At 26.3% G+C, this 22,788-nt stretch overlaps 1 protein-coding gene across 1 annotated transcript in view; it reads left to right on the top strand.

The window, feature by feature from the left end:
- LOC100215098 (intermembrane lipid transfer protein VPS13A) overlaps nt 1–22,788 on the top strand; it is a 172,035-nt gene that overhangs the window by 130,570 nt on the left and 18,677 nt on the right. The window contains exons 34-45 of the mRNA XM_065791745.1: nt 683–1,350; nt 4,496–4,636; nt 4,850–4,933; nt 5,241–5,282; nt 5,838–5,954; nt 6,396–6,473; nt 7,050–7,136; nt 7,635–7,789; nt 14,983–15,091; nt 15,186–15,317; nt 20,823–20,912; nt 21,190–21,315. Coding sequence (XP_065647817.1) covers nt 683–1,350; nt 4,496–4,636; nt 4,850–4,933; nt 5,241–5,282; nt 5,838–5,954; nt 6,396–6,473; nt 7,050–7,136; nt 7,635–7,789; nt 14,983–15,091; nt 15,186–15,317; nt 20,823–20,912; nt 21,190–21,315 — 1,829 coding nt within the window. The remainder of the gene's footprint in view (nt 1–682; nt 1,351–4,495; nt 4,637–4,849; nt 4,934–5,240; nt 5,283–5,837; nt 5,955–6,395; nt 6,474–7,049; nt 7,137–7,634; nt 7,790–14,982; nt 15,092–15,185; nt 15,318–20,822; nt 20,913–21,189; nt 21,316–22,788) is intronic.

Below are 22,788 nucleotides of genomic sequence, written 5' to 3'. Positions count from 1 at the left end.
ATAAATATTGTCCTGGATCACTCTTTGTCCACTGTAATAGTTTTGTTTTTACTCCGTGTTTATTAAGGTTATAAATTAGCCTTACTGCACACAGTACTGAGTCAAGATACTACTTCAATGGGCTTTTTAGCAGGAAAAAAAAGAGAAATAATGTCCAAATTTTCTAATGAATTAGTTGTGCATGATTTATTATTTACAAAGCATGCTAGTTATTGGAGATGAGTCCCATTTTAACAAAAAAAATTCAAGTTTAATTTGAATTGTTAACATCTATTATATAAATTTGCTTTCCAGCATTTTGCTTAATACACGTTAACAATACTGGCCTGTAGTTATAGTTAGATAATTTATTACCAATTTTGTGCACTGGTCTTTTATCAGTGGATCTCAATTTTAATGGCTTTTTTTTTAAAGGATTTTTTTTCTTTTTTTCTTTTGTTAGTTCCTTTAGCTCACTAGTTTAACTTGTAAACCTAGATTTTTATTGTTAAAAATATATTTATTTTATAAATTTTCATGAGTTTATATGTTCATTTTCTAAAGGTTAATAAAAGTGTTTTTATATTTTTTTAATGTAGACAAATTATTATTAACAAATTTTGAAAGTTTTTACGTTTTAAATTATTTTTTATTGTTATTAAAATAGTATGAAATTATATGTTTTTTAAATTATTTTTTGAAGCATTACCTACTCCTGGAACCTACGTTTACTCACTTGTTGCTCGTGATAAACCTTTTTATGAAAAAGGGATTGTTGCTGAGCTTGATGATAAAATGATTTACATAAATCACTTGAGCAAACTTAAAATAGCTCATGATCGTCACAATACAGAGTTTGTTGTTCGTAACATAGTTCCTTTATCATCTTCCTTGCGAATTGGTCAAGACGTAATTGCACAAAAAGATTCAAGTGATCTTTGTATGCATTTAGCAAAGGTTACAGATATTGTTGAAAGTTCAAACACAAAACGTTTTTTTGTTAAATTTACAGATGGTTCTATAAAAAAAGTAAATTTAGGAAAAATTAGGATTGTCCCTAAAATTGGCATGTCAGATTCAGAAGAAAAGCAAACAAGTGATGCTTCCTCTTTAAAAACTGAGCATTTGCTTGTTGATGTTGAAGGAATTTGTCTTCGAATTGAAGGTTATCTTGGAGGCCAGCTAACTCCAATGATGCGGTTTGATTTGAAGTTACAAGCTGATGTTTTTGATTGGACTGGCAAAATTAATGGGATATCTACATTATCAATGCAAGCTAGTTACTACAATGAATCTGTTGCAGAATGGGAACCATTAATTGAACCAATAACAGAAAATAGAAAAGAAAAACCATGGCAACTAAGTATAGAGGTATAAACAAATTTAATTTTAGTTTGTTAACTTATTTAAAAAATAAAGATAAATAGTATAGTATAATATAAATAGGGATATATAAAATATTAGAAATTATATGTAATAATAAAAAAAATGGTCAGTTATTCAAAATTTGTATTTTATGAATTAGATCCAAAAGATATTTTTCAACGTTATCAAAAAATAATAACTATATTATTATTATTTAGTCATCATCACCGTTGCCCAGTCATTGAAATGACAGTGTAATAGTGAAATTGTTACTATCACATAAAGTATTTGTGTGATTGTGTTATTGTCATATGCAGTGACTATGTGTGGTTCTAATTATTTACTGTCATATACAGTGACTATTTTATAACAATCGTGTCACCACCCTATACAAAAACAGCGTAATGATAGTTTTGCTGTCACATACAGTGATAATACATACTTGAAAATCTCTAGTACCTTTGCCTGAGGTTGATAGTCTAACAGTATCTAACACTCTAATTAACATATTGATCTTAAATATCAATGATGATAAACCAAAATAATTATATATAATATGATTATTTTAGTTTATATAAGTATCAGAGTGTTAAAATCAATATAAATATCAGAGTATTATCAGTGCCATGTTGTGCATGGATGGTGTCCCTGTTAAAGCTATTGGTGCACATAAGGAGATAAATTAACTTAACCCTATGTTACAACTTAGAGTTAATTAACAGGACTGAGAAAATTGCATAGCTCATTGCTAAGGTGGTGGTGCTTTGACTATGAATGAGTGAAGTTTTCTTTAAACTTAAATTATGCCAAAAGTAACCCAAAATATTAAACATAAAAAACCATCCCCACCACCTAACTGTTTCAATATATCTTTTACGAATATTCATGGTCTGCGAAGCAACCTTCCATCAATTGAATCTTGCCTCTTGCAAAATTCAATTGATGGAACCAGAAACCAGACTTGCTTGCTCTTAGTGAGACTAATTTAAATTCTGCTATTTCTTCTTCTGATCTTAGTGTTGATGGGTACTATCCTTTGACTTGCAAAGACTCCAATGATCACAGGCTTGGCTTGGAGGTATACATATGCATCAATTAACTTATTTGTTGTGAAATCAGGTTCGAATCCTTTGACCACTCGATTATGTGCTTTCGCCTAACATCTGTTTGCTCTATCACCTTTCTCTTTGTTCTTTTTTGCTCTCCTTCTTCCCAAGGCTGCACTTTTTTAGATATATTTTCTGATCAAATTGATTATGCCCTCTCTCTTTACCCCTCTCTTAATATTGTTATTATTGGTGACTTTAAAGCTTATCACACTGAATGACTTGACTTTAAGGCTACTGACCCTGCTGACACTAAAGCCTATAACTTCTGTATTTCTCAATCTCACTCAAATAGTTAGTTAACTTTGTGATTCGTTTTCCTGACAACCCTAATCATTTACCTTCACTCATTGATTTATGTCTGGTCTTTGATCCTAGCTTGTGTTCTTTTTCTCCTTTAGGTGGTTCTAACCATGCAATGATTTTTTAATTTATTCATCTCATACTTCCTTTTTGGACTCACCCTATCATTGCACTACTTACTACTACCCTAAAGCTGACTGGGATTCTTTTTGTGATTTGCTTTGTGATGGTCCTTGGGCTGATGTTTTTTCCCTCTCAGCTGAAAAGTGCGCCTCCTACATAACCTGGATTCAGGCAGGAATAGAAGCTTTTATTCCATCTCATCAGTTTCAATCAAGCCTCATTCTACTCCATGGTTTTCACTCTCTTGTGCAGCTGCTATATCTAATCATAATCATTTTTTTCATCTTTTTCAAAAGAACAATACTCTTGTAAACAAATGGCTATTTAGGTAATAAGAGCAGTCCCATCAATTAGAGATGGAAGGTCTAACATTCCATCTCTAATTGAAGGGACTGCTCTTATTACCTCTCCCAAGGATAAGGCAGAACTATTTGCAAAGAACTTTTCTTCTAATTTGAGTCTTGAATCTTACGGCCTTTCTCTTCCTTCTATCCCAATTAAACAGGTTAACCCATTGTTAGATATTTAAATTACTCCAGCTTCTAAAGTTGTATCTCAATTTCTTCTAAAGTTGTATCTTGTATCAACCCATTGTTAGATATTCAAATCACTCCAGCTACTAAAGTTGTATCTCAATTAAACTCATCTAAGGCTTGTGTTCCAGACAAAATTCCTATTATAGTCTTACAAAATTGTTCTCCAGAACTCTCTTCAATTCTTTCTAAACTTTTTAATAAGTGCTTGACTGAGTCTTGATTTCCTGCCTGCTGGAAAAATGTATCTATTATTCCAATTTTCAAAAACTCTGATGAACATTCTCACCTCTCCAATTATTGTCCGATCAGTCTTCTTTCTGTTATTACCAATGTCTTTTAGTCTTTGATAAACATATTTCTCATATCCCATCTTGAGTCAAATAAGTTGCTGTCAGACAATCAATAACAACTGCAAAACAACTATTGCAGTACTGTCAACATTTATATATTAATGAATGGCAACCCTCTCACTGAATCCTCTTCTTTGATTATCATTTACTACTGACCTTTCATGGAAACCATATATACAATCGATTAATAAATTAGCATCAGTTAAGGTTGCTTCTCTTTATTGTGCTTGTCATTATCTTTCTCCTGATTCCATTCTCTACCTCGACAAATCTCTTATTTGTCCCTTTATGGAATACTGTTATTATATTTGGGCTGGTTCTTCTCATGATGCTCTTTCCCTTTTAGACAAGGTCCAAAAACGCATTGTAAATGTAGTTGGACCTGCTCTATCTGCCAAGCTTGAGCCTCTTTCCCATCATTGTAAAGTTGCATCTCTTTCTCTTTTCTACAAATACTATCATGGTCACTGCCTAAAGGAGCTATTATCTCTAGTTTCATTAACTAAAACTCAATCTTGCTTGACTTGTCATTCAGAAAAGTCTCATTGTATTACTGAATCTGTTCCTGCATGCTCTAAAAAAATTTATTTGTCTTGTTTTTTTCCAAACCATCTGAGTTCCAAAATTTTGCTTTTTATGGAGTCTCTTAATTCTTGGCAATAATAGGGACTCTTCAAACTTTTGACTTTCGATATATAAATGGGTTATAAAATATAACTTTGGTTTGATTTAGTACTTAACACAAAAGGATAATATTCAAGATGAGACTGCATTGCTGATCAAACCTATGGCTGTTCTTAAGGCTGTATCATATGATTGTTTAGAAATGACTCTTACTAAATCTAGTATTTCACTCTTACAAGATCTTGGAAAGGTAAAATAGTTTTTTTTACTGTTAACAATATAAACAATATTATACTATAAATTAAGAATCTTCAAATCATGAAACACTACTGTTTTTTCAATTATGTTAATATAATTTTTAAGTGTCATGAAATATGAGTGTTCGGTTTTTTGTGATAACATATATAACTTTAACTATTATTATAAAATGTTTAAGAGAATTTTCCATCTTTGTTTTTTAAAGTTATTTAGTGATGCTTATGAGTGTTCAGAGGATGTTCCAAAACCTGTCTCACTAACAAAAGATCCATTTATTATTCAAAATAAGGTAAGTTTTGTAAAAAAAATTTGGACACTGGAGTTCTAAGGTTTGAATTTGTTACTTTTTCTTTGAAATATTTTAAGATTTTTTAAGAATAAAACCAAAAACTCTATAATTCTATAGTTTATTATTTTGCTTTTTAGGTATATTTTAAATTATTTTTTTAAATCCAGAACACCAAAATTAAAATATAAATAGAGACTACTTGACTCTTATCTTGAGATTAAAACTTGTTATCAATTAAGATTAAGGTTAACTGCAATTTTGCTTTGTATACAATTTTCCTATATTGTTATTGAATTTTATTTTGCAGACTGGGAAAAAGGTTGCAGTTGAACTAAATGATTGCTTACAGGTTAATACTTATGTTGTGTTACAACATTATATCACTATACAATTATAAAATCATTTAAAAAAGTTAAAAAAGCATTATTATAAAGTTTATTTGAATATGAAACTATTAAATTTATTAAGTATTAAACTATTAAATTGTAACAGATAATTGTTTTATAAATTTAGACATAAGTTATCTAATTAATTATTCCTAATATATTATAATTTTTTGTAAATAAAATCAAACCAATGTAAAATTAAAATAAAGTAACGATACAATGATTTAATGATATAATGATTCAACCATGTAATCAAAACAAGATCATTACATCATTTAGTCATTAAATTAATATATCATTACATCATTATATCATTACATCATTAGATCATTACATCATTGTATTACTATATTATTATAACATTTCATCATTACATCATTATAGCATTGCATCATTATATCATTCCGCCATTACATCATTACATCATTGTATAGTTATATCATTATATTATTTCATCATAAGATCATAATAATGATTCATTGGTCAGGTAAATAAGCTTTTTTTTTCAAATGTTTTAGACTTCAAATGGTGAAAGACATATAGTTCTAGAAAATTCAACTTCAGTTGGTATTGAAGAAGTAAAGATTAGGAAATCTGGTGAAAAAAGAATTAAACGTCCACTTATTTCCATTCAGGTTGAAAATCAATTTAAAAGTTTTGATGCAAATGTATTTAATTATTTTTATTTTTTCAACAAAATAAACATTTTTTTCAACAGGATAAAAACTTCTCTTAACTGGATTAAAACTTCTCTTAACAGGATAAACACTTATGTAGAAACACTTTTTTATGACATTTATTATTGTCAAAGGTTTTTGACATTATTAGCTGAAAATATGAAAAGTGTAATAGCTAAAAATAATGTCAACAATATCTGTTTATTCAAATTCTAATTTTTTAAAATTTGTAAAAATTTGTAAAAATTGAAAAAGCATATAAAATATAAATATATAATATTTATATTTTATATAAAAAAAAGCAATATCAAACAATGATGTTAACTTGGTATGGAAAAAGTTATACCCCAGATCCAATCATCCAAAAAACATGTAATTATTTTATTAAAAATTTTTTAGGTTGATGGTTTTCAACTTATTAAAAACATTGTTATCAAACAGCAGCGCACTGTTATCTATGATCTTGTACCTGATGACGTATATTAATTTTTTTTTAAGTATTTATTGTTATATTGAGCATATAGTTTAATGATGATAATTGTATTTTCATGTTATATTGATTTTAAAACTTAATGATGATAGTTGCATTTACTGCAGCTTTAGGTCTATATTTATGCATACTTTAAGTTTGGCCTAAAAAACACCTAAAGAATCTAAAGATTTAAATATTTTTATTGTTTGTTACAAGCTTAATTATATTTAAATTATAAAAAGTTTATTATTAGAGATGAGTGAAATGAAAGTTTAGAGGTATAGGATAGAGGTTAAAGGTATGGGATAGAGGTTAGAGGTATTGGAATTAATTATATTTAGAAGTAAATAGGAGTTAAATCAAAGTTCTTGAAGCATTTTTTACAATGTAATAAAAATAAAAATTTTAATATATTTTATTTTGTTACATTTTAACAAATTATTTTAATTTTACTTTTACCAAAATTGTAAAATAAAGATTTTAATATACTTTATTTTCATGTTTATAATACAATAGCTTTATAAAATTATTGTTAAATAAATATATATAATAGTTAATAACTAAGTATATTTAATTTTCAGAACTCTGGTAGTGAAGCATATTCTGTTGTTATTGAAGTTATGACGAATGATGGACAGAGATCTATTTATATTCGTTCTCCCTTACAGGTTTAATTTTATTTTCAACTATTTTATTTATTTAATATTTTACTATTTTAATTTACAAGTTTTTTTACTTTTTTTTTTTATTAACAAGTGACCTCAGTACATATTCTGCTATCATTAATTTATTGTATAGATATATTACATTGTAAAGATAGCTTCTATATACTTAGCCATATTTTATGCTGTAATATATACCTATTTCATAGATTCTCGATTTGCATACATTTGGCCCCCATCTATACTTGTTTAAGTAAAATACTATCAGTGACATTTTTTGCTAACAAGACTATATTAATAAGGCTTTTAGGGCTAGGCAACTACTGTAGCTCAATACTCAATAACTATTTTACTTTATTATTTTTTGATACTATTTATTTAAATAAATTTTTTTTATAATCAATCTTTATAATAAAGTAATAAGTAAATTAAAAAAATGAATAAAAACTCAGTTTTTAAATGTTTATCTATTTTTAATTACATAAGTAATTTTTTTTACTTTAGATCAAAAATCATTTTCCAATGCCAATTGACATAGTATGCAAAATTAAAGATGATGAAAACAAGTTGCTTGCAAAAGTAGAAAGTAAATGCACATATGCTATACCTCTAATACCTGCTTATCATTGTTCTTTTTACTTAAAGCCATCTGGTTTTATGTAAGTTGTTGTTTTTTACCACAAAAGAAATTCACTAAAAATTAGCTTTATATTATAAAATTGTTATTATTTTCATTTATAAGTTGTTAATGATTGTGATATTGTTTTGAGTAGCATCATTCTGAATAATTTTACTGTTATGTATGATAAAATTTGACAAAGGATAATTTAATAATAGTTTTTAGTGGTAATATTATTGTTGATTTTTGAATGTAATAGTAATTATGTCAGGGACAGTGCAAATTGGTGAATCTACAGGTAGGAAGCGCGTAACAAGACAAGGTTAAAACTTAATATTTTTTTTGTTTCAACAGATTTTGGGCTTATTTTGGTATAAAAAGTTTTATTCATATTCTTCGTAATTTCAACTATAGATATTAGATGTTAAAGTTATTAATTTATATGCTCAATATTAATTGACTATATTTGTCAGTAACGCTGTATTATTCAATGCAGTTTACGTAGGCTTGCAATATACCCAATGATATTATTGTAAATTTTAAAATCATTGTTTCATTTTCTGACTCTTAAAACAAGGTTTACACATATTTACATTCAGATTTTTTTTTTACAATTTTTTGCTCACTTTTCAGACATGAGTGAAATGAGTGAATAATTCAGAAATGAGTGAATAACTAATAAAAAATGGTCATAACGATGGTTGTTGTAACTGCGGTTGTTGTAACTGTGGTTTATTCACTGTGAACCACAGCAGTCCCTGTGTCAGAGACCTCCTCTCATCTAGTTTATTTTATTATTATTTTTATTTATTAAATTAAAATTGTATAGGCATATAATGCCTGTCAACCTGGTAATATAAAAGTTTAGCAGTGTTTTTACATGAACTCATATAAAAAGAAATCCATATCAGTCATAGATAAACCATTCATTTTTGAGATGGTTGTCGAGAAGCATTTTAAATGTTTTTGGTGGAGGTTCTTATAGAAAAAAAGTTTGTACACATATTTAAGCAAGAGGAATATTTTTTTAGTTTGAATATATGACCGCGGGTATTGAAATGTTTATCGATTTCAAACAAATTTTAAACATGATTATTATTACTGCAACATTTGAAGACAATAATTAGATCTCCACGAATTAGTCTGTATTTAGAGCCAATAGTCTTTGTTCATACACATTATTATTCACATCTGGTTTATTTTATTATTATTATCCACATCTATTTTATTTTATTATTTTTGTGCATTAATTAAACAAAAGATAATAAAAATTTGGATAGGGATAAGTTAAATGAAAAATTAAGATATATTTTTATTAATTCATTCATTTTAAATGAAATACAGAAGGGCTGGTACATGTTCAACTTTATAGAATTACATATTTTTCTCATAGATATAAGGAAAAAAAAAGTTATTTTTTACTCAGTACTATTCGTCTTTCCATATGAAAAATGCACTGAAATTTTTTTATATAATTTGATATAAATTTATTAAATTTACATTGTAAATAAATTTTACGTATATAAACAACATAGTAAAAAAATTAAAAAATTTTTTTTTAGTAAATGATTTTTTTAATACCTTAAGAAAATCATTTACTAAAAAAAAATTTTTTTATGAACCAACTGGCAATTTTGATTAAATTCACCATAAAAAATGGTTGTCCAGTTATATTTTTTTAACTCAAGTTATTAAATTAAAACTCAATTTTCAACTATTATTTTGCTAAGAACTTTTCATCAATATCACCTCTTGATTCCACTTGTTGCGTACTACCTGATTTTGCCGACAAACAGGTTGATCCATTACTTGACAATTGTATTACTCCAGCTTCTGTATCTAAGGTGATTTCCTGTTTAGACTCTTCTGCAGCTTGTGGTCCGAACAAATTGTCCGGACCACAAGCTGAAGAAGAGTCTTGCAGAAGTGTTCTCCGGAGTTGTCGTCAATACTTTCAAAACTATTTAACAAGTGCTTATTGGAGTCTTGTTTTCCAGCATGCTGGATAGCGGCATTTGTTATCACTACTTTCAAAAATTCTGGAGAGCGACCTGACTTGTCACGGATTTCGATCTTCTTGTTCTACAGCCAATTTGCTAACAGTAATAGCCAATAGGTTTTATCATATATTAGATAGAGGTGGAGAGGTTAAGGCCAAGAGCACTATGTTTGTATTGCAAATTCAAGATGGGGTCTTATAAATGTTATGTAAAGTATCTTAAAATTTTTTTGTTGATGTATTTTTTTCAACATTCCAAGCATTGAATAAGCTTTTGATGTACAATTAGTTATGTGACTTTTCCATTTGAGATTTGATGACAATGTAATTCCAAGATCTTTTTCGGTATCAGAAACTGCTAATATTTTGTCGCCTAGTTTATAAGTACAGCCAAGGATATTTTTCCAAAGTGCATAATACAATATTTTTCACTATTAAATTGTAATTGCCAGATCTCTGACCATTCACAGACTTGGTTAATTTTACTCTAAAAAACAAATCTAAAAAAGCAATTGACAATTCTCAGAGCTAGCTTTTATTTTGTCCAGCTTTTATTTTCCAGTTAAAAATCCAGTTTTTATTTTGTTCAGTGCACTAATCACAAAATAATTTGATAACTAAAAAATTTCAAGATAACTAAAAAAATCATGAAACATAGAACAAACATCATCAGGCCCTTTGTTGCCTACCATTTGAAAGATTAAAATGACAGATTTTTTTGGAAATCAAAGCTGGTTGCATCAAACATGTAGCTTTTATCTTCTGATAAAACAATTCAGCTTTTTTCTGATTAAGCTCGAGTGATGCATTCAAAGCATTCTGTTTTTTTTGTAACAAATTATTAGCAGCATCAGAATCACTAGGTACTTGACAATCTTTTGCGTCTATTTTTTTCTTTGTTAAATCACAGAATGAGCAAGTATTTTTTTTAGGATAGTCAAATGAAATATAAAATTTTGTATTTATTTTATGATAATAATATGTTCACTTTTCTGAAGTATAATTTTTTTTAAAAATGCAGAACATTTTAAAAACATTTAAATCTCTTTGGAGGTAAAGCCTTGTAGATTTTTTTCTAGTGTAATGAGCAGATCAACCTAGAAATAACTTAATATGTTGCACTGTTATACTAATGTTTTCAGAAGAAAAAGTATGCCTCCTGTTTTTATGACAGAGGCATAAAAACAGGAGGCATCCGTTTTAACAGGAGGCATAAAAACAGATTGTCAGCCAAGAACCAAGAGGCTGGATCTCCACTTTTTGTGATTCGGAGTTAATCGATTTTCAAATTTTAGGGCACAAATACTGACAGTTGATCTTTTTTTAAAATTTTTATAATTTCAAGACTATTAGTAAATTAGGTCTTATTTTTATTAGCAGTAATTATTACTGCTAAACATATGTATGCTTACATAAGTTTTATACTATGGTAGGAAACAAAGATAAACCTAAATTTGACAAATCGAAATTTACAATATTTTTTAAAGGTCGATGATTTTGAAAGCCTAATTGCACTTAAAGTTTTACCTCTTATCAGGACTGATATATTTTTTTATAATAAACGTCCCCTCCCGTGTTTTAAGCACCTAAGAGGAATTACCTTTTTAAAATTGGAATTAAATTGCTTTTCCAGTGTTGGTGAGACCTGGACTCTATTTTTACCCTGTTTCCTAGTTGTTAGCCCATTGTTTGTCATGATAAATTATATTTTAAATATTTTAATGCAGTTTTGAAAAGCATAAAACCAAAAAAGATAGCAAAACATAATTTTTGTTCGCGAGGGTCAGTTATGTTGATGCAAACACTATACAAATAATAAATAATACAAAATTAGTTTCAGAATTAAAAAATATACATATACTTAATTTTGTTGGTAAAAAAATATATATTAAATACTAATTCAAACATTCTGTTTTACTTGAAAATGAAATACAACAGCCTGCAAACTAAAATTTATAAAATAATTTTTTTATTTAATCAAAAGTATAAAAAAAGTTCAAAAAAAACTGATACAGAACCAAGTTGTCAACAGAGCTGAAAAAAACTTTGTATTGTTTGCAATTTTATTATTTGAATTTTGGTGTCTGGTGTTGAGAATATTTTCCAACTTCCATTCAGAACTAAACTCAGTTTTGTTTTCAACACTCCATGGCTTATCTGCTGAGTATTTAAGTATCTTTCCTTTAACATATGGAACATTTTTGAGCAATGAATAATTCTTAGCAGTTGTTTGAAAGTCCATCATTTGTTCTTCTTTAATTTAAATCAACTTGATTGGATTCGTTTGAGGTATGTATTTTAGAACTTTGACAGGTGAATTGGACTGTAAACTTCAGCTACTTCTTTATTTCTTTCAATAATACTATGTAAACTGTTTATCTCCTGGATAACACTATGTCCTGGCTCACAAAATTTCTGAATGATTGTTTTAATTTGTAGATGATTTTGCATGAAATTTTAAAGCAATTGTCATAAAACTATTTTGATTCTGTGGTACACAAGAGTTGCTCCATAAACAACTTTCAGTTACCATGAGATTCATCTGCAACTATTTGATCAGCTACTAGCAAGTTCTGACCAGACTGCACTATAATTTTTTTTGATATTGAGCATTGCGCAGTCAAATGAAAAACAGTCAACTTTTGTTTGTAAAAAAAGTTGGAAACGTTTGCTGTTGGTAGGCTGAAAACATTTTCCATATTGAAGCAAATAACACACATACTTTTATCAAGCCTATCACAATTACGTTCTTCATTAGTTTCGGCCTTTTTTTTGCGTGAATTTCGTATTCTGCTTTTTCATTTGAGTTAGGTGAAGGATTCATTTCATACTTTCACATTCGTCACATATACCTTTTTTTAGTTTATGAACTTCAATTAATTAGTTTTTAAACTCTGTGTTAAATATTGATCTATACATACTTTTTTCTGCAGTAATAACATAGTCAGAAATACATTTTTCATAATATTTCTCATACAAAATGGTCATATTCAGATTTTCTTGAATGTAATCTTTGTTTGTATTTTTGCGACAAAAGTGACTGTCAATTCTGGGAATGCTTTGAATATGCCTACGTACAGAGTCTTTAATGTAATTTGGGACAGTTCAACTTGGTACTTTACCTCTTTTATACTGTTGAGGTGTTCTTGTTGTTTTGTTTTTTTGTTAAATTGTAATTTCTCATTCTTTTTTCAACAATATCTAGAGTACATAGATAAATAGTCTTTGCAAACACGTATTAGTTCATTAGAAACAATAAAATAATATGAATAACTGTTTTTTTTCAATTCTGAATTTTTAGCTAAACGAAATCTTTTTTTAAAAAAAGTAAAAAAGACACTTTTTTTGATCATTTAAAATCCATTGTTGTTTGTGCTTTTTTTGTTGTTTGTTGTTTTTTGATCAGCAATGTTAACTTTTATTTTACATTTAAAACGACTTTTTAAATTTTAAATTTTAAACGTGTGTGGTCTTTTTTACAGTTTTTTTAATAAATTTTCCCCGTTGTACTTTACCATTTGAGGCTATGTATTGCTGACCATTCTTTCTAAGTTTTTTTTTTATCTATTTTTTACAGAAGTTAGTTTCTCGTTTTCATTTGCGTGTAAGATTTTTCCAGTTCTCCTGTGTTTTCTGCTACTTTCCCTAGCACCTCTGCTTGAATCAGTTTGATTTGCTATATATATGTATATACATATGTATATATATACAACCCTCAGAATTAGGGTCAGCTATCAGCAATGCCGACTTAATTGCCGACCTAAAATTTTTTGATGTCAGCAAAAAATTGCCGACGTCATTTCTATCTTTTATGGTAAGACTTTTGTATCAATTTTTTTTTTGCCAACCTCTAAAAAATTGAGATTGGCAAATTATTGCCGACCTCATTTTTTTCTAATTCCGAGGGTTGATATATATATATATATATATATATATATATATATATATATATATATATATATATATATATATATATATATATATATATATATCCCTCGGAGTTAGGAAAAACAAGGTTGGCAACAAATTGCCAACCTCGATCTTTTTAGGTCGGCATCAGGTTGGCAATAATTATTTGATACAAAGGTATATGTATCAATGTATGTATGTATGTATGTATGTATGTATGTATGTATGTATGTATGCATGTATGTATGTATGTATGTATGTATAAATATTGTATCTTTGATTTGTCTTTTCTTTTGACACAATTTTCTGTCAAACCAAATATAGATATGAATGCTTTAATACATGCACACAGATTTATATAGAACTCTTATCTCTAACAATGTTCGGGTGGTAATTTTATTTGTAACTATAAAATTTAGATTATTCCATAGTTATTTTCTGCTTCATTGATGCTTAATGCTATGAAAAGAAATAAGGGAAGAAATAAACAAATCCCATTCATCATTTGTTATAAAGTTATTTTAATATGATATCCGATATACAATATTTAATACAATAGTTTTATTCTATTAACTTCTGTTGTAACTCCTGGTATTCCTCTAATATGGTTTATTTATCTTAGATCTCCAGCAAACTCTCTTTTCTTTTTTTAACTGTTTTTTTAAAGTTTTTTCTGAGCCCGTAGGGTTATTTAGATCCACCATATTTTTTTAAGAATATAAGTTGGCTATGTGACTTAAGGTTTCATTTACCATTGGTTTAGCTGTAAATAACTTGTACAACTGTGTATTTTTACTACAAAAAATATTGGGCAGCAGTAGTTGTTTCAAAGTTATTGTTTTTTTAATGACTTGTAATACTCTTAAACTTGAAATTTTCAAAAGTGGATTTGTGTGATTTACCTGTGTGGCCTTCATATATATATATATATATATATATATATATATATATATATATATATATATATATATATATATATATATATATATATATATATATATATATATATATATATATATATATATATATATATATATATATATATATATATATATATGTGTATATATATATGTATATATATATATATATATATATGTATATATATATATATATATATATATATATATATATATATATATATATATATATATATATGTATATATATATATATATATATATATATATATATATATATATATATATATATATATATATATAAAATATTATATAATAAATATTCATAAATTTCAATATTTAAACGAAATTCAAAATAGGTAAAAATTAATCCTTGTGGTTACTCTGAATCAAAGTGTATTTGCATTTAGATATACTCATACTACCATACCAATAATTTGGAGTGATTTTGCTGTTGAAAAGAAAAAGTTGCTAAGTTGTATTAATTCAGAAGATGAAAGCTTTCCTTTCTATATCCAGGTTAATTTTTTTTTTTTAAATGAAGATATGCTTTTTATTAAAAGTTTATTAAAAATTATGTCTAAAAATAAATTCAAAAAATGTTTTAAATTAGATTGTTGCAGAAGAAGAAGTTTATGCTTCAATGCATGGAAAATTGAATGCAATACCAAAGTATCTTATTAATTGTTATCCATCATTTACTCTACATAACTACTTGCCATATACAATCAAATATAAAACTCTGGTATATTTTTCTTTTTGATTTTGTTTTTGAAAATAAAAAAATAAAAGTTGATATTTTGTCAATTAAGTAAGCAATCAGGGCTGATATTTGACCAGGGCTGGGTTTGATAAACCATAGCTGGGGCTGCCTTAATCTTGACAAACCCTGTAAAATAAAAAAGTTTTCCTCTTGGATTAAAGTTGGTGTTATGTTTATAAATAAATAGATGAATATATATATATATATATATATATATATATATATATATATATATATATATATATATATATATATACATATATATATATATTATTGCTTTTGTTGTATTAAGTTAAGATACAAAATCTCTTGTTTGTTTAAGAGTGATCAATATAATGTAAATTGTTTACAAAATAGATCAGTATTAAATTATATAGTGTTAGACTATTTGAAAAATACAACTTTGTAATGGTATATATATTTTCTATATATATATATATATACATATATATATATATATATATATATATATATATATATATATATATATATATATATATATATATACAGATATATATATATATATATATATATATATATATATATATATATATATATATATATATATATATACATATATTGTATATATGTATATATATTTTATATATATATATATATATATATATATATATATATGTATATATATTTAAAATTGAATAGCATTACAAGTAATAAATGTACAATTTTTTCCATCATTGAATACTAAATTAAAAAGGTTGTCAAAACTGCAGGCAAACATATTATTTATGTATTGAAAAAGCAGTAGAGATCCCAATGTTTGGTGGCAGGCAGAGGTCACTGACACCATCACGAAGAATACAAAGGTATTTTTGATTAAAAGATTGTTGATAGGTGGTGGTCTTTGCAGTGTCCATAGCAGAGATTAAATGTTTTTGCAAAATCTTCAATTTTGCAAAAGCATTTTATTTTGTTCCTCTATAGTTTGAATAATAGCATCCATTGTACAACGCCCTGGAAGGAAACCGAACTGTTTGTTTGAGACCCATGTGTGTTTGGTGTGATGGATAATGAAACTGGTAATAATGTGTTCAAAAAATAAGCATAATGCAAATGTAATGGCAATCGGACCGTAGTCATTAGGTCAGAGCGGATTAGATATTTTAGGAATTAATATTATGTTTGCTGATTTTCATTGGTCAGGTAGGTAACTATTTTACATATTTATATATATATATACATATAAATTTATAATGGTCAGGTAGGTAACTGTTTTATATATTTATATTTATATATATATACATATATATATATATATATATATATATATATATATATATATATATATATATATATATATATATATATATATATATATATATATATATATATATGTATATATATATTAGGGGTGTTCAGAAAAAAAAAAATTTTTGAATTTGAAAAACCAAACTGTCTAGATTTGAAGCAAATATGTTTAAACTTACTCACAAAAAATTTCAGCACCATTGAACCACTCTTTCCTTGCCCTCAAAGCACATGTTTGGTAAAAAAGGATCCGAAAATGATCAAAAACAGATTACTTTAAGTGTCTTGAGGGCACAGATTACTTTAAGTGTCTTTAGCGCTAATATTTAAGACATTGTTTTTTTCAGGGTTTAGATAAATATCTGTATTTTTGATTAAAAAAGTATGGTTTTTTTCTTTCTTCTCAAAAAACAGTATAACATACATTTTAAATCGATTTCTTCTCAAAAAACAGTACAACATACATTTTAAATCGGCTAAAAAGCGTTTATTATATGGTGCGGCGTTGTTTTCATAACCTATTCAACAATTAAATTCAATCTTTGTTATTGAGATTCATAGTATAGTTTGCAAATGTATATTCAAAATAGTTATAGAATTACTCATTTTATGTACGTTTATAAATATATTCAAAATAAGAATAGAATTACTCATTTTATGTACGTTTATTATTTGTAATATTTTAATCAGAATAAAATAAAATACTCCGTAAGTAATTTTTAACTTAACTACAAAAATAACTACAATTTTTTAATTTGTCTTTAAAAACCACACTTTGCTTTTTTTTTTTACTTTTTTGCAAAATTTGGAGATTTTATTGCAAAAAATGTTCCTTATGTGCAACATTAATGACATTCTGAAAAAATCAAACATGTGCCAAAGTATCATTATTAGTAAAGTACCATCTTTAGTAAATATGTGATTTTAAAGTGGTTTTTAAGAACAAATCATTAACAATTATGAAATAAAAAGGTTTTTCAAAATTTACCAAAAGTTGATTTTGTAACATGTGGTTTTTGTACACAATTCAAAAAGTTACTTATCAAATCAAAAAAAGGATATATTTTAAATATTTAGGAAGGTTTTGTAAAAGTTTCTTCTCTAGATTATCTAATTAATCTGTCTTTTGTTTATTTTTATTTTCTTTCTTCGCTACCCAACAAACATATGGTCTAAAAAAGAAGTTTTTAATATGCCTTTCAAAAGTAGTAGACATTTTTTACACGCGTAAAAGGCGTATTTTTTATATGATATCAATCTGTTTTGATTGATGTCAACAATATCAATCTGTTCTGTTTTTCCCCTATATTGTTGTAATGATGAACATATTGCTGCATCATGCTTACGGCTCTTACGGAATTGTCATTTACAACAGTAAGGTTGTAGACATCATTTTCAAAAATTTTAAATTTGTTTATGCCAGTATTGAGGTGGAAGTAAAAGCCACCATGTGAGCACACGTTGTCTGGAGGACGTCTGCTGGACTATTCATGGACGTTCAGATGCCCGACAGCCGTCCTCCAGGCGATGCATGCCAACTGGTCAGTCTTTTATTCTTTCTTCAGTTAAACCACTAAACTGAAAATAAGGTTAGAAAACTTATCTAAGCTTGATGAATCTATCATTTTTGAAAAACTAGCATTTTTTTCTTTTTAGATGTCCTTTTTTTGTTTTTGTTTTTAGTTTTAAAGTATTCAGCCTTGGGCATTTTAAATGAAAGAGTTGCAACTGTAATAATCCTCATCCATTAGAGCTAGTGAAATCATAGCTATTGAAATCATAGTACCAAGTATGCTTGTAAAGCGAATCAAGTACAGCATTAACTGCTTTTGGATTCCAACAAAAATTTCTGAATTAATGCATCTGATCAATAGCTTTGATATCTAAGTTAGGGGCATTTGACTCATAAACAGACCACAAACTCTGCAATAAGGTTGATTTATTTTTTGATATTGTCTTTTTTTTTAATAAAGTCATGTTGAGAATACAAAAGCTAAACTTTCAGGTATTAAATTCCTTTAGTAACAAAACAGACATAATGGATAGTTCTAGTTTTCCTGAAACAGAAAGTTTCAGGAAAACATGAGTTATTCAATATGTCTGTTTTGTAAACAGAAAGTGATAGTCAAGTCAAAAGTAATTCAGTCAATAGGTTTACAATACTTCTATATTTATCATCACCAGAAGAGGAAGTTAGAGGAGGAACATCTAATAAGTGTCTCTAACCCTTAATATCCACAAGAACTGCCAGCCTATTAAAGCTGAACCTTTATTCCTGCATTAACTTCATAAAGAGTTTTTCCATCAAAATGTATAAAACACGGATAAGGAGAAGCTTTTTTGCATTTTTTATATCCTCTTTTCCTGAAGTTGATATATATTTTTTTACTAATTTTATCTTTTTAAAAACTCCTGTTTTACTGCAATCTATATCAGTAAGATCAATACCATTTTCAGTTAAAACTGCACTTGTCACTTTCTGCAAAACATTTGGCAAAAAATCACATACCCATAAAGGTAATATTCCCGGCATACAATACTATTGGAATTTCTTCAGTTACTCTACACTTAGATTGAGATGGTTCTTTTTGATAATAGTTACAAGAGTCAAAATCAGAATCATAGGATGAATCAGAACTCAAATCAGAATTGAGTTCAATTTTATAATCAGATTTCGTTGATTGCACATCTTTCGTTCTGTTTAGCTTTCTGTTATTCTCTGCTGTCTACAAGCATAACATAATACTAATTAAACCAAAATTTTTTATAAGAAAATACCACTTAATACTTTTAATTGTTAAGTTTTACCTTTCTACTAAATTTCTTATCTTCTGTCCCTAGAATAAACTTTCTTTCTCCTTCCTGATCTTCCAAAAACATTAATTCTTCGAGCTTATCCTTGTCAGACCTTTTTTTGTTGGTCCTAGTAATCTTCTTCAAATCTGACTTGCCTACCCAATGAACCTTTTTTAAGTAATTCTTGAAGTTTTTTTAATTTGTTAAATCTTTAGAAGAGTCTCTTTTTTCGTGTTTTTTTTTAAAATTAGAATATTGCTTGTCAAGTTTAATAAGATTTTTGAATAGTTAAGTGTCATTAACAACTTCAAACCCTGCTTTTATCCAGCGTTTTTTAACCTTAGCTAAATCACAGATACAATCCAAATTTTCAGATCTTTCAAAATTTTTACGAAGCAAGCACGTAACTATATATATATATATATATATATATATATATATATATATATATATATATATATATATATATAGATATATATATATATAATATATATATATATATATATATATATATATATATATATATAATATATATATATATATATATATATATATATATATATATATATATATATATATGTATGTATATATAAATTAGTAAAAAACACTTATCTAATTTTATCTTTAATAACTTGCTTCACCATCAGTAGGTCCATCAGGAAGACAGTAGGTTCATCCAGGAAGGTCTTCCTGATGAAACTACTGATGGTGAAACATTGTATATATATATATATATATATATATATATATATATATATATATATATATATATATATATATATATATATATATATGTATGTATACATAAATGTATGTACATATATGTGCATATATGTATATATATGTATATATGTATAGCATATATATATACATATATATGTATATATGCATATATTTATATATATATATGTATAAATATATTTATATTTATTTTTACTATATATATATGTACTTTATATTTATATGTATATATATATATATATATATAATATATATATATATATATATATATATATATATATATATATATGTATGTATGTATATATATATATGTATATATATATATATATGTATATATATATATATATATATATACATATATATATTTAAATTTATATGTATATATATAAATATATAAAACAGTTACCTACCTGTAACTAGTATAAAAGTATAAAATAGTAAGTATTTAGCCAGGGCTGGGGCGGTTGTTGTAAATAACTCCATATTTGATTACTTTCATATGTCAAGTATGAAATATGTCAAATGTAAAAATAGTTTTGCTGCGTTTCTATTTCTTCATTTCTGGTTTATTTATTTCTACTGATAGTTATTGTTTTACTTTATTTTTATTATTATTAATACTTTTTTCATTAAAGTTAAAATCAATGGTTACTTGAAATTAAATATTTCAATATTAAAATGTAGGGGATGACACAAATGGAGTGTTTAAATGGCGGTAGTTCGTGGCCATTGTTTACAGTTTCGACTGATCAACGGACAGTTATAAGTGTAGAAGTAAGTATTTACTATAATTATTCTGATCCTAATAAAATGCAAGTTCTAAAGTTCTTTAAAATTAAACTTTTATAGAATTTATAGTGCCACTCTAAATTAAAATCTCTCTAAATTAAAATTTTGTAGTCACTTTCTAAACTTCTCTATACTAAATGATGTGGTCACTCCCTAAACTTCTCTATGTTAAATGTTGTGATCACTCTAAATAAAAATACCTCTTAATTGTAATGTTGGTGTAAAAAATTAAAATCAAAGAATTTAATTAAATTATATTTAGATTTGGGATTACTTTCTGAAAACATGGCATGGTGATTTTATAGCGAGTGGAATTACTGAAAGTTCCAAAACAGCAACATTTATATTGATTTCAGATGATAACAAACCTGAAAACAATGAAAAACTAGTATGAATGTTTTCTTTTTTTAACATTTATAATTGTATATATGCTATATGTAGGCATGTTTAAATTTGAATTAACTTTATTACCTATATTTAATAGTTTTCAAAAATATTGTCTTCAAAAAAATTTTGAAAACTCTTAAATAGAGGCAATACAGAGGTAAAAAAATTATTAAATAGAGGTAAAATAGAGGTAAAAAAATTCAAATTGATAACCATAACTGTAATCAAGCGGTACAACCTTGAATGAAATCTTCGAAAAGTTCATATAAAATTTAATGAAAAGTTGTAAATGTAAATAAGCTTTTAAAATGAAGTAGTCTTTTGCTTTCTTCTTTTTCAGCTTTTTCCATCTGAATATCTTTTTATCAAACAATAGAATGTATTATAATAATGTACAACATAAAGAGTTTAACATGAAAGTTATTAAATTATAAAAAAATCTAACCAGGAGAGTAAAAAAATTTAACCAGGAGAGTTCTATTAATTTGTAAAAAAAATACAAACAGAAGAGTTCTATTGGCAAAGACATTATGTTTAGACTTTTTTTTTAATTTTAGATATTATCTATAACCCACCTGATCTTGTACAATAACATTAGATTTTTTTAGGTCACACAATCTTTTTTTTCAAGAATTATGTTTCCTAATTTTTTACCAACTTCACAATTTTTTTTTTGTTGCAAGGAATGGCTGATCACTAATGTTGCTCAATTTGTATTACTTTTTTTGAAATAATATAAACATTATTGTACAATAAAGAATTAAAAAAAAAAGATATGATACTGCTATTTCTTTGCTATCCATTTCATACTATAAATCTTTTATCAAATCTCTGTCTCTTCCTGAAATCTTAGTTAGATATTTCTCGTTTGTATGTAGAGTAATGTAGCATAATTCTTGATTATTATTATTCAAATACAACTGTTAGATGTACAGATGTTTAAAATTTATTTATATGTACTTTGTGGCTATGTAACAATTTTTTTATCGTATAAACAAGAAATTGTTTAAAAAGAGAACTAAATTGTTTTAGTCTCTAGTTTTAGTCAGATTTTGAACGTTTGACCATGTAGAGGATTGAAAAAGGTTTGTCCTTAGCAAACTCCATTGGTATTAGAAACTTTTAACTCCATTAACCTTTTGACTGCTCCATAAAATTAAGATGTTTAGAAAAAATTAACTAAAAATATTTTCAGAAGAATTTTACCAACAAAAAAAAAACTGATGACCCATTTTCGCGGTAAAATATGTATAAATAATATATCAAAAGAAAGAAAAAATTATGCTCTATTCAGTGGTACCATTTACAAATGTGGCTTGCTGCAGTCCAAGAGTTAATAGTTAAATGACTCATTTACCAGTTTCATAAACTCCATAAGTGAACCAAATTTTTTTGTATTCCAAAGACAAAAATAAACAAAAATGAGGAGTGCAAAATATGTTAAAAATTAAAGGAAAAGATGATGATCAAGATA

This window comes from Hydra vulgaris, chromosome 02, assembly GCF_038396675.1.
Source record: "Hydra vulgaris chromosome 02, alternate assembly HydraT2T_AEP".
NCBI lineage: Eukaryota > Metazoa > Cnidaria > Hydrozoa > Anthoathecata > Hydridae > Hydra > Hydra vulgaris.
The sequence above is the reverse complement of the archived record's forward strand: the minus strand, read 5'-3'. Positions and strand labels throughout refer to the sequence as shown.